This window comes from Anopheles merus, unplaced genomic scaffold, assembly GCF_017562075.2.
Source record: "Anopheles merus strain MAF unplaced genomic scaffold, AmerM5.1 LNR4000232, whole genome shotgun sequence".
Classification (NCBI taxonomy): Eukaryota; Metazoa; Arthropoda; class Insecta; order Diptera; family Culicidae; genus Anopheles; species Anopheles merus.
In genome coordinates, this window is record NW_024427812.1 from 47,342 (window position 1) to 60,693 (window position 13,352).

The 13,352-nt window shown below is 47.1% G+C and overlaps 4 protein-coding genes across 4 annotated transcripts; 2 read left to right on the top strand and 2 right to left on the bottom strand.

The window, feature by feature from the left end:
• Positions 1-2,374: 2,374 nt before the first annotated feature.
• Positions 2,375-5,091, top strand: LOC121601934 (protein adenylyltransferase Fic-like). Its single transcript, XM_041930731.1, has 2 exons — positions 2,375-4,435; positions 4,512-5,091. Coding segments are annotated over exons 1-2 (1,665 nt in total). The 5' UTR covers positions 2,375-2,771; the 3' UTR covers positions 4,513-5,091.
• An 819-nt stretch (positions 5,092-5,910) lies between these two features.
• LOC121601932 (myb-like protein AA) lies at positions 5,911-9,960 on the top strand. Its single transcript, XM_041930729.1, has one exon. The coding sequence runs from the start codon at positions 6,234-6,236 to the stop codon at positions 9,294-9,296; it is 3,063 nt and encodes a 1,020-aa protein (XP_041786663.1). The 5' UTR covers positions 5,911-6,233; the 3' UTR covers positions 9,297-9,960.
• A 1,230-nt stretch (positions 9,961-11,190) lies between these two features.
• On the bottom strand, positions 11,191-12,645 carry LOC121601929. The gene is made up of 3 exons (XM_041930727.1): positions 12,542-12,645; positions 12,254-12,467; positions 11,191-12,175 (listed from the first exon to the last, which is right to left on the bottom strand). Exons 1-3 carry the CDS (start codon positions 12,607-12,609, stop codon positions 12,062-12,064), a joined length of 396 nt encoding a protein of 131 aa, XP_041786661.1. The 5' UTR covers positions 12,610-12,645; the 3' UTR covers positions 11,191-12,061.
• Positions 12,632-13,345, bottom strand: LOC121601930. Its single transcript, XM_041930728.1, has 3 exons — positions 13,248-13,345; positions 12,830-12,941; positions 12,632-12,753 (listed from the first exon to the last, which is right to left on the bottom strand). The coding sequence occupies exons 1-3, from the start codon at positions 13,323-13,325 to the stop codon at positions 12,632-12,634; spliced, it is 312 nt and encodes a 103-aa protein (XP_041786662.1). The 5' UTR covers positions 13,326-13,345.
• Positions 13,346-13,352: the final 7 nt, after the last annotated feature.

The following is a 13,352-nucleotide window of genomic DNA, read 5'->3' on the forward strand; positions in this document are numbered from 1 at the left end:
TTGCTTTCTTTGCTTTTGGGAAAAATCTATCGCTCACACTCTTGCTAAAGGGGGGGGGGTGGTAGCAGCGACTGGGGAATTTTCCTTCTATCACCCTTTGTGACGGCCGTGTTGTCTGCTTTTGCAGACTGGTGGTCAACGCGCACACACTCACACACAGTTACACATACACTCACACGTACGCACCTTTTCGAGAACATATACGGCTGAAGAAACGCGTATCGCAGCAGGCACCGAGGAGGCACACGGGAAAATGCTAGAAACAACCCAAACTGTCGCAATGGGTGGCCGCCGCAAAGGAAAAGCTTTTTCTCCGAGGAAAGTGGAAAACGGCCACCAGATGATGGGTTCGGTGATGAGTTGTGCGATTTGGATTTGTTTTTGCTTCACTAGAAAAATACACACTCATTCACACACGCACACAGGCTCACCGAGGCGATGAAACACACAGCTCTCACACCCTTCTCTTTTCCTCGACCACGCACAACAAAACGGGGTGTTTGATGAGGTGGTGGGTATTTGATATTTCGACTTTTTTGCACACTTCACCACCGGGAACGGGATTTTTTTTTTCGAGTGGCTAACGACAGTTACCTGTGCGATGGATATTGGATTGAATCTGCTCATTCACAGCGGAATCAAACTCAAAATGCTTGCGCGATAATTGGGTACGCGGGAGGAATCAGAAAATCGTCCGCAAAACGCACAGAAGCACTCGATTGCCCGTCTCCGATTGCATTGGCCGCGGAACACACAACGAACTGAGCAAACGGCATTTGACAACGATTGCGAGGCTCACTCAAAAGCTGCTGAGGGCTGAATCGGTAACCCAAAGAGCAAAAATGCCGTTTTTATAGCAACTGACGTCAGGGCGGCTGTGGACCGAAATCGATTGATCGAATAAAAGAGGGTTACAATGCGTTATATTTCTTCTGTCAATTTTTCGTTATAGTGTTTTTTTGGTGTGTCTGGCAGCGGCCTAATCGATCAGGTGTTTTTTTTGTTTTCTTTTATAGGGACTTTAAGCCGATTAACCTCATTCGCCTCTTTTAATCAGATGATTAATTCTAAAACTTAAAATAGATCAGGTGGTGAGATAAAGAGCATTTTTTACGAACCGAAATTCGAACTGGATCCAATACAATTGTTGTTAAAACAAAATTTCCATAGAGCCATAAAGATTTTATAATTCGACCCGCGTTGATTTTGCAAAAGTTAAAAAAAGTGAGAGAGAAAAGTCAGAATTCAATAGTTGATCGCTTTTTAGTTGGCATGCTTTTTAGCTGAACCCTCGCTAGCTGGCTGACAGTTCAATAAAAAAAACATGCAATGGTATGGAAAAGTGGTTATTGAAAAATTAACAACATCACATTTCCGAGGCTTTCCGAGAAAATTTTTACAATTTCTTTCAATGGAAAACTCGCCAACTAAAACGCACATATTCAATACTTGGTTGGGAATCGAAGTTCAACCAGTGATTTCAGACTGTAGCTGTGCTTTCTGAACCATTTTGAACAACTTTTTTTTGGTTTCAAGTCGAAAATAAAGTTTTAGGCCGCTGCCAGACACACCGAAAAAAGACCATAATGAAAAAAAAATCACAACCAAAAAATAACGCTTATATTTGGTAGACAAACAAAATGAGAATTAGGTTTGACTCAATTTTCATGCAAAAATTGTAACAAATTTGTGTTCTTTTTTTATCAAAACGAATTGGAAATGTTTATCGATAAGCTCAAGATAATGTCAAAATGGCCCCAAAGCCTGAGCCTATGACAATGTTGTAGGAACATTTGTTGCCAAATCGTATAGACGATCTGTTAAACTTATATTGCGGGGACATTTTTCATGTAAGAGAAACAAATCGATTTGTTGAATGTTTATCTGTTGCAGAAACATTTTCGGACTTGTTTGCATAACAAAATGAATAAACAATATTTTCAGTTTAATTGTAAAATCTTTTTGTGAGCAAATACGAGCAAAGTTTTGAAATAAACAGAAAAATCCAGAAATGTTGCCATTTAATAACTGTTGTCGCAACATGTTCGTAGACACGAGCCTAAACAACGATATTTACGAAGCAATGATGCCCACCAATTAAAGTAGTTTGAATATGCTAGAGTTCTTCTTCGTCTTCTTCTTTGGCGAGAAAGAATTTATCCTCCTATGTTCTATCAGACTTAGGTCTGATTTTCCATATGCCAGAGTTAGAAGATGAAACACCTACAAAAGTAAAATTACAGAAACAGAGCAAAACATAAATTATGGCAAAATAACGTTACAGTAACGACTCAAATAACATCATTTCTGTTCTATGGGTTTGCTGTGCTTGCGGTATTTCCAGTGTTGCCAAACATGCCTCGAACCTGGATCAAATGCTTGCAAAACAATCATTCCGCGCAAAATTGTACCTTCCTGTGCTATTCAACTAAAAATTCTATTTCCATTTAGAAAACACCTTTTGCACAACGATTCCTAGGCTTAAGCACACATCCCGTTGATTCCATTGTTCTTTACCCCAGCGGAGAGCAGAAAAAACATGGCACACCAGCAGCTGTCAAAACAACCATAAACATTCACCACGTCAATGCGGGGAGGCGTTTAATCAGCTGGTAAATTGCGCGAGAAAATTCAAACCAAAGCTAAACTGCGTGCGATAAGGACGTAGGAGAGGGACACGTAAACGATTTCGGTGCATTTAACAAACAAAAAGTGTAAACGAAAGTATTCAGTGATTGTAGCATGCAGGCAGCATCATCACCAGCACAACCATGACTTTCGACATCGAGCGTAAGCGTTTGGAGCTTTGCTACGGCACGTTCGGAACAAACGCCAATGGCACTGCCTCGGCCACCTCCGCCAAGGGCAGTGGAAGTGAAAGGAAGCGAAGGAAAAGCTCCACCTCGTCCGAACAGTCCACACCCTATCGCCGCACGAAGCGCTCCGGAAGTGGAACGATCCCGGATCCCGCCAAGGAACAACAACAACAACGATGGCAGCACCTGCGACCGTCCAAGTGCCATGTTATCACCATCTTTGCCAGCGGGGTGCTGTTCTCCCTGCTGATGCTTACCCTGCTGGACTTTGTACCGTCCTCGCCCCACCGGCCGAGATCGGCGCCGGGTTCGCTGCGGCGCGTCGGTTCCGACGGTGGCCGGGCACTGTACGCTCCGCGCCATCTGCCGGATGAGTCGCTGCTAAGGTTGGCGGATGAGACGCGCGTAATGGAACCGTACCTGCCGGTCATAACCAGGGGCAAAACGAAAACGGCCGAGGAACAGCAGGATACACTCACGAACGAGCAGGAAGCGCTCGGGTCGCTTAAAATGGCGCTCGAAATGAAGCAGCTTGGCAAGGACGATAAAGCGCTCAGGTTGTTCCAGCATGCGCTGGCCCTCTCGCCACGGCATCCAGAAATCCTGACCAAGTACGGCGAGTTCCTGGAGCACAACCGGCAGGACGTGGTGTCGGCCGACCAGTACTACACGCAAGCGCTCACGGTCAACCCGTACTACACGGAGGCGTTGGCCAACCGGGAGCGAACGGCCCAGATCGTGGAGCAGATGGATGCAAAGCGGTTCGAGGCGCTGGACCGGAAGCGCGACGCCCTCAGCTCGGTGCACTCGTCCAACATGGCGCTGAAGCGGGCGGAAAAGGAAGCGTACATACAGCACATCTACCATTCGGTCGGCATCGAGGGCAACACGATGAGCTTGGCGCAGACCCGCTCCATACTGGAAACGCGCATGGCCGTCGATGGCAAGAGCATCGACGAGCATAACGAGATTCTCGGCCTAGATGCGGCCCTAAAGTACATCAATGCGACGCTGGTGAACAAAAACGATTACATTACGCTGAAGGACATCCTCGAGATACACCGGCGAGTGCTCGGACACGTGGACCCGATCGAGGGTGGCGAGTTTCGGCGCACGCAGGTGTACGTCGGTGGGCACATACCGCCCGGGCCGGGTGATTTGGCCATTCTGATGGGACGGTTCGAGAATTGGCTCAACTCGGAGCAGGTGTTTCTGATGCACCCGGTCAAGTATGCGGCCATGGCACACTACAAGCTGGTGCACATACACCCGTTCAGCGATGGCAATGGGCGTACGTCGCGTTTGCTAATGAACACGCTGCTAATGCGGGCCGGCTATCCGCCCGTCATTATACAGAAGCAGCATCGCCACAAGTATTACAACTTTTTGCAGCTGGCCAACGAGGGTGACATCCGTCCGTTTGTGCGGTTCATTGCGGATTGTACGGAGCGGACGCTCGATCTGTATCTGTGGGCTACGAGCGAGCTGTCCCATCCGGTGCCGCTGCTGGCGCAGGAAAGCATGGAGGGTATGCCGCTGATCTTCAACAGCTTAGGGGGGGAGGAGGGGGACGATGTTGGGAGCGGCTCGGGGGATGCGATACGGATAGGCGTTATTTGGTAGGTGGAAACGAAAAGTTGCAGACGACGAACCCTTTCACTAACGACATGCATTTCTTTGCCTTTCTTTTCACAGATATTGGCTGCCGGTAGCCCTGGCTGGAACAGTGGCTCTCGGTGCTGCACACCAACACCACCGTCCCATACTTAGCGCACGCGTGTGGTGAATGTGTGTGATGTGTTTTAATGTGTACATAGTTTTGTTATATTTGCACTCGTATTTAAAATGCTGTCTATTTATACTATTAAGCTTGTTAAATTATTGCCTGATTTTAAACAAATCGTCTTCTTGTCGTTACCTTCTACCCACAAAGAATTAAAACAAAAATAGTTCAATTATTACGGTGATGATGATCATCAGCGTGTGAAATGGTGCACCACTCATGTGATCGTCATCGTCTCCGGGAAATCTGCGGTCTGCGAGAAAAGGAAGATGCTAAAAAACACATACTCGCAGCATCCCGAAACCAACACGCACAGAGAAAGGGGGTTAGCAAAGATTATCTTCGTAGTCCTCCACAAGCGCACTCAAATAGTCAATCGAAACTACAAATGTGAGTCCTAATTTTTGTGATACTGTGATTTTTTTTAAAAGATACATACTATAAAGTTGGTAAATTCAAAGTGTACAATAAACTAGCAAATTTTAAACATCATTTTCATATTGGTTGGGTTCAGTTATTTAAATGGGGGTTTAAATATTTGTTCATAATCATCAAAAGCTTTCGAAGAATATATAACCGAATACGTATGGGATAAGATCATTTTTAGCAGGAAAATGTAATTAGAAAGGCGGAAGATTATTCTAGAAAAATTTAAAATGTTTTTAAGGCAGGGCTCGTTACTCAGATATTTGAAAGAGGGATTAAGTTCTCTAGAATCACGTTTAATTTTGTGTTTTCAATTGCGCTACCAGAGATATATTGATCTAGTGATGGAAATCAGTTTATTTTTAAGCTAAATCATATGGAAAGGAGATTTTTATGTGTTATATATTTTATTTATTATTTGAAATATTTTCCAATCGCTTAACCACGCCCTTTAAACCTGTCGAAACCGGCTCAAAATCTGCACAGCGGGAGATCGATGAATCCACATGAGTTTTTGATATTTTTTTCTTAATGCATATTTAACAACAGATGTTAACAAAATTTGTATCTTAAATGCATACGATTGTGATAAAAACAATTTTAATAAATATTACCACGTTGAAAAAGACTTGAAACAGTGACCTAAAAACTGCAATAATAACGACTATATTTGTAAAATTTTGGTAACATCGTACAAAAAATATAAATAAATTAACATAAAACTTATTTTATAACACAAAATTTATATTTTGAAGTGTTTATGACAATAAAAACACATTTTTAAAACATAAGTATTTTTTAAATTCTTTTTATCATGTCCTTTGAATGCTCCCTCTATCCACCTGTCAACGCAACCGACTGACAGTTCAACGTCAACGGATTTTACTGCGTTGTTTTGCGTCGCTTGCTGGAGGAGAAGAAAACGCTTTTGGCTTGTTTTGCGTGTGCGTGTGCGGCAAAGTGCGCCCCGTTGTTTGTAATGTTTTCTCCGCCGATGCATCGCGCCCGATGCACCGTGCCCGTGCTGTGAATCCGTGTCCGTGTGCCGTAAGTTCCGCCCGCACGCATCCGCCCGGGCCAGTCCGTGTTTGCGCGCTATCCGCCGCCCGCATTTGTTTACATCCACGTGCGTGTCCGCTGTTGGCGACGATCTGTGCTGCTTTGGGGTCGGGCGGCAGGGCGTACATGTTTCTTGGTGGCCGGCAAACATGGGTGCCAGCTCCGCCAGCGCCATCAACATGATGGACACGATGGACGATCACGTCTACTGCAACTCGACCACAGCGACGGTAGCGGCGACTTCGCCGAGCACCACCGCCACCGTCACCACGTCGGCCACGGCCACGGCACAAACGACGGTGGCGGTGGCGACGGCGGCTAGTCCGCGGGCCGTGCCCAAGCCCTCGGTCCGGGAGTCGAGTACGAGCGACGATCAGTACCAGCAATCGTCCCCGTCGCAGTACTCCCCATCACCGTCCTCACCGTTGCCATCGTCACCGCAGCCGGCATCGCCGAGACCGTCGTCGCCGGTCCCGTCGTCATCGGTGCCTTCGTCGCCGGCACCGTCCTCGCCGGTGCCCTCGATGGAGGACGAAACGCTCATGATGGAGGACGACGAAACGGAACCCGATCCGCCACCGTTGTACGGTAGGGAGGAGCAGAGCAACGAGTCGCAAACGGAAGGGGAAGAAGCAGCCGGTGAAAACGAAGCCGAGGCCGGCTTTGTAAACGATGTGTACGACTACGGGTCGCAGAGCGGGAACGACGAGCGGCTAGTCAACCCGGACGACAGCGAATACGACGAGGAGGACGGCGACGACGATGAGGAGGATGAGGATGCCGAGGATCTGGACAACATTCCCTCGGACAGTGGAGTGGTGACGGACGACCAGCAGGGTGACGATCCGGGCGACGACAACAATGGTTCGGGCATGGCGGAAGCGCTCGTTGCGATGAACGAGGTGAAGCAGCTCCAATCCATCCTGCTGCTCCATCTCGATCTCATACAGGAGCAGGGCGACCAGATACTGAACAAGGACAAGATGATCATCCGCCTGAAGGACGAGAACGAGGTGCTGAAGCATCAGCTCGAGCTGGCGAATCGGCGCGTCTCGCTGATGATGATGCAGCTGCAGCAGAACGGGCTCGCCCTGCCGGGCGATGTGCAGCAGCAGCTGGTAATGCAACAGCCGGCACCGAAGCAGGAGGGCACCGTCTCCCCGCTAACCATACGCAGCCAGATGGAGAATGGGCGGATGCGTACGATCATTCTGAAATCCTCCTCGTCGCCCCCGTTCGTGTCGTCGAGCGTGGCGGACGGTGGGCCGCTGTTCGGTGCGCCCTGTCTGCCGATACGCAACCCGGAGGTAAGCAGCACCGTATCGCCGGCAAAGGAGGAGCTGCCGGACGAGATAGTGCTGCAGAACGATCCGAACCAATCGCCGTTCTACAACGTGGATGACGATGAAGAGGATGAAGATGGGGAGGAGAACAATGGCGAGGATGAGGAAGATTTTCGCACGGATAATAATGAGGTGGATGGGGAAATCTTTCTAAATTATTCCAAATCGGACGATGATGAATCTCTCTCGCCCCCGATGAATCATGATTACGAAGATCAGCAGCAGCAGCAGCAGCAACAACAACAGCTACAGCAACAGCAGCAAGACGAGGAGCATGATAGCGATGATGTGCAAGTGGTTAACGATTTGTACCTTCAACAGCAAGAACAACAGCAACAGCAGCAGCAACAACAATACATGCTTCAACAACAACAACAGCAGCAACAACAACACACGTTACAAGAACACTTTGTTGGTATGAAGACGGAAGAAATGGATGAGGAGGAGGAAGAGGGTGGTTACCAGTCGAACGGTATGGCCGAGGAGGACGAGGAGGAGGAGGAGGAAGAGGAGGACGAGGGTGCCACTAGTCCGGCACAGTACGTGAGCGACGATCCAGCCAACTACGACGACACGCCGATGGTGATGATCGACGACGGTGCCGTCGAGGTAACGATGGAAACCGACTCGCCCGAATCGCAGCAATCGTCGCAAGATTCGCGCGACTCGCAGGATTCGCAGGACTCGCAGGAATCGCAAGCGTACCGCCAGGAATCGCAAGACTCGTCCCAGCAAGGGCAGCCGAATGGTGCGGGGCTGGAGGTGAACGTTCCCTTCGTCGAGAGCAGTACGGTCGGTGGTGAGGCGGCGACGCACCAGCACCAGCAACCAGTGGACGATGATTGCAAGCAGGTGATAGCGGACCGGAAGGCGGAGATAAAGCGAGAGCACACAGCGGAATCCTCCCAAGTGTCCGCCCGAGGTGACATCAAACCGAAAGGTGCGCTGGAAACGATGCCGTATGCCGGCTGTAGCAGGGAAGCTCCGACCGAAGGTGGTGGCGAGAATGGGCGGGAGGGCGTGGGGCGTAGCAGAGGGGGTAATCCGCGCATGCCACGCCAGTTCAATCCCACGCTGCACTGCCCTTCGGGCAACTCGTCCGACGGGAGTGTGGCGGCCAGGCGCAACTGCAAGTCAACCGCCGCGTACATGGTGACGCAGAAGCAGTACGTTAGCGGCAGCTGGAAGGACGACGCGGTGACGGCGGAGATCGAGAAGCTGCTGTCGAACGAGGCGGCCGAGCTGGAGATACCGTCCTGGACGGTGATCGAGGACGACGGGGACGATCCGGCGGGTGGGTGTGATCCACCGGGCGGTGGTGAGGATGAGTCCGTATCGGCCAGCGAACCTTCCCGCGAGAACATCAGCGACGAGGCGTACTCGAAGCGCCACACCAAGCTCGAGATCGACGAGCGGCGCCGGAAGAAGTGGGACGTGCAGCGGATACGCGAGCAGAAGCACATCGAGCGGCTGAAGAAGCGGCAGCTGAAGGAGCAGCCGGTCGAGCAGGAGGCGCAGAAGGCGATCACCACCCTCTACCCGACGGTCGACACGCTCAAGTACATCCTCGTGACGGACGACGTGCCGGTCCAGGCGTTCGGCGAGCTGATACCGCTGCTGCCGACGAACGGTGGGTTCTCGCTGCCCTGGAACCAGCCGAAACCGGGCCCCTCGTTCGCGAATCCCCAAACCTCCTGTTCCACTACCACCTCCTCCGCCTCTACAGCGTCCGGCACGGGGCATAATGGGCCGGGACCGTCCGGGCTCGGGCTGTTGCTGGAAACGAAAACCAAATTCATCCACCGGCTGGCGCCAAGCTTGCAGGCGCAAAAGCAGCGATTCACCAAGCGAATCAAAAAGGATCTTTAAACTCCTCACCCCCCCCCCGGCCCCTCTTTCTTCTTACCCTTTTGATCGTTTTTCGTAGTCAGTCACTTGTACCGATGCATGTACATTCTTACTTTCTTCTTTTTATTTTATAACCCATTTTTTCACATTTATCCTTTAAGAACGACGATATTTTGTACATGTACGTACGACCTTTGACCTTTTGTCTCAACAACAGCTGTCCGTTGGATCCCCCAATGATCCGCATCCTCTGTGCACCGTTTACTACCCCCCCCCCCCCTTGTCACGCTTGTTATGGTGTATTTTCCGGTGTAAAAGTTTTAGCCTTTTAAGTGATGTTTTTTTTAACTATAATTATCATTAATTATTAATTGTGTACGTACCTTTCCCCGTACCCAGTATCATCCATCCCTTGCAAGATGTGACTGCACCCGAGCGCGAAAGTGTCAAAAGGTGTATGTGTTTGATTGACTCACTGTGTATGGAACAAGTTATCCCAATAACAGAAGTGGCGAGGAACTTCCACCGCTGTGCTGTTTTCGGAAAGATAATAAATCCATGGGAAAACGCGGGAGAATATTAGGTTTGGATGGTTGCGCAAGTACATATGCATACCCATACAGAAACACACACACACATTTGACTGTAGCAAGAAGAATAAAAAGCTAAATAGTGTTAGAATGATGTAAAAAAAACGACGAGTGCGTATTGTATGATTTTCGGTTTTGAATTGCATCTGAAATTAGAATCTATTAAAATTGAATAATAATAATTAGAATTTATGTAAACTCACCAGCAGCCAAGAAAGTATACTTGGGAAGGAAACTTAACAAAAACGGATTTATTTTCACTTTCAATTTTTGGTTGGTTTGGACACCGGTTTGAACAGAATGCGCTAACAAACGCCTACCGATCGAACAATCGTGTTCCGAATTAAGAGCATTTCTCTTTAAATCTTTTAAATTATCACTAAAACTCAAACTCTTCCGCTCTCCCGCTGCTCCACGACAGCACGGGTGGTGTTGGTAGTAGCGGTGGTGATGGTGTAAATATTTTTACTAATATTTTACTACAATTCTTACCAATTTATCCTTCGAGCGGCATTTATTGTATTTCTGTTTATTTTTTTTTATTTTTGTTCTCTCTATCTACTATGTCTTGTGTTTCCCCTTTCTTTATTTAAAAAGGAAAATTAGGACCCATTATAACAACCTTCAGTGAACGAAGTGTACAAACCCGGAAAATTGGTGCAGTTTGTGCAACTTAAACACGCCAACAAAACCACACTTTGAAAATTAAATTGCTTGAAGGAGTTGAAGTTTTACGTGTTCCACTTCCACTCAAAGATTATACATTAATTATAAAAAAAACATTTAACATGCCATTTAACCAGTTGATGTCTTGCTGTTTCTTAAGGATTATTATGAAAGTTTTTTTTTGTTGGAGTTTGGTAGTTCTATTCTGACTATTGTTTCTAATTTGTATATTATTCCTTTGTTTTTGTTGTCTACTGATTGTGTTTGGTTAATCTGTGGCGTGTGGAGGGTACTGAAAATTTCAGCATTTCAGCAGACACTAACGTAACCTAACCTCCTTTGGCATTTTCACGGACAGAGTCCCGTTTTCCGCAATACACGATTGTACGGTTGATTGACTAGGGGTTTTTTTTTTCTTTCTTCTGATTCATTGTAAAAGCATTTTTTCGTTACCTAAAAACGAATTCAATGCTCAAAATATGTTATTAAATTCAGATTCAGCCATTCCAGAACAAGTCTCAAGATCATTCGTTAGAAAGACTTTAGCGACACAGGTGGACAATAGTAAGTTCGTTTCGTTGGGTAGGGTTTATATGGGTTCGGTTCGATGGCGTACTAACAAAGACGAGACTATTTTGGATCGTTTTACCTTACAAAAACTATCTGCATCTACACCTATCTTGTAACAATTCAACGTTGAAATTCAATAAACATTTCCTAAGCACTATGAATTGGACTGAGACAAACTAGAAGGTAGTGTCTTCAGTTTAGAGCTACAAATGGTATCAGTTTTGCGCGCTGAATGGATGGAAAAGGTGGATGGCGTTACGAGTGTGTACAGTTTCATTAAAAAAAATAATAACGTTGTACAATAAGAAAGTGGCAAACGGTTACCCACGGCAAGAGACCTTTGGAGTACGATTGCCCATTGCCCAGCATATCCCCAGCAAATCCGGCTAAAGTGGTTAAAAGAGTGTTGAGTGGTCCATATACGATCCAGTACGATGGTTACATTCTTAAGTCTCGCCAGTTAACATGTGTTTCTTGTATTTTCCTTTGTTATACGCTTCCTTTTAGATGATTTTTACTTCTCTTCCCCATCCCCCACTCCTCAAAAAGTATGTCTCCCGTTCACCTGGTCGACCCTGTCCGATTGTGCGTGTATCTTGTGCGTGTGAATTAGTTAAGAGTTCAATGTGGAGATTCCTGCATTGTGTTGTTTTAAGTTCATCGCTAGTTTGTATGCAGTTGAGTGTATATTTTCTTTTTTTTTTTCATTTAAAAATCACATCACGCGCGAGGTGCACACACTCACACACACTCGTTATTTCAAAATCTAACCGGTGCATCTCTGGTCTGTGGGACGACACGTAACGCGAGGGTAGTTTGACTAGGGGCTAAGGAACAGGCTACCCTTCACGCTTTCCGCTCCCAAAGACAAACGCACACACAGACACACACAGCGAGTGAGTTTACAAAATTCTTTCTCTAAGGTCCAGTTTCCTAAAACAAATCTACATTAAAATTGGATTAGCAGTTTGGGCACATCGATAATATAACAAACAGTGACACAATAGTCGATATCACTACAGTCAGTTGCATCGTTAGGCGGGTTCCACTGCCACACTGGGCAACGAGCTCTTCCTGTTGTAGGGGAAAGGAAAGTAAAGGAAAAGCAGTTAATTGATTTGACCCTCATCTGCCGAGGAATGGAACACTCACATCTGGATGTTCGGTGTAACACTCCTCTAAACGTCGGCGGGGAAGGAAGTTCAGCTTCGTCTTCACGCACGGTAACGCTTCCGACTCATTATGGTAGATCACCTCGGGCTGGGCAGACAGCACCACCCGATCGACCTTGTACTCGTTCTCGACGATGACCATGAGCAAATTCGAGCGGGGTATACGCTTCGCAAAGTACGGTTGATACAGCAGGCTGCAAGAGTAAGAGTAAGTTTTGCTAGAGAACTCGGAACTAGTGTCGACGACCACTACTGCAATTCCACTTACTCTTCCATGGCCGGTGGTGGTGGTTCGTAGAAAAAGCCATCGCCCTTGATGAACTTCTCCTGCTGCATCACGTACAGGTTCGATTCTTAATCACACGGCTCGTAAACGATCTCCTTCTTGATCTCTTTCGGGCGGTTGAAGTACTCCTCCTCTCGCCACGTGTATCTTTTTCGGTTTGGATGGGCGCGTATCGTCATAGTCATCGTACTCATCTAAAAATCGGGAACAAATTCTCCTTCAGCATCTTTTTTCTGATATCCTTTTAGTAGATATTGAAGCATCACTTACGTCCAAAGTAGTCCGGACTGGGTATACCGTGCACCCAAAAGTCAAACCGGGACAGCATCATGGCGATCTCGGCAATCAACCACTTGAGGCCTAGCATGAACACCTTCATTGGCTGCAAGTGGGAGAAAAAAAAGGTAAGCATTAGTTTTGTGGATCATGACTCTTTGGTAAAGATTCATTCATATGAAAGTTGAATTTCCAAAGAATGTTGGTTGAATCTCCAATCGAATATCCAAACAATGTTGAATGTCTGCAAATTAATGATCTTCAAAGATTTAAAATCTATACACTGGGTTGTGGTGAAAGGGGATGTGTATCTCCACAAATGATGAATTGCTAAGAATGTATCATCTCACGAGATTCTTGAATATCAAATGCATCAAATTGGCAGGACTATTCGCTCCTTTGCTCCACTTACGTGCAGCAATGCGATGGCATCGTTTTCCACCACCCGCTCGTACTCGCACAGGCCCTGCAGATCGAACACGGTGATCATGGTGAAGATTTCCTTATCCACCATCGA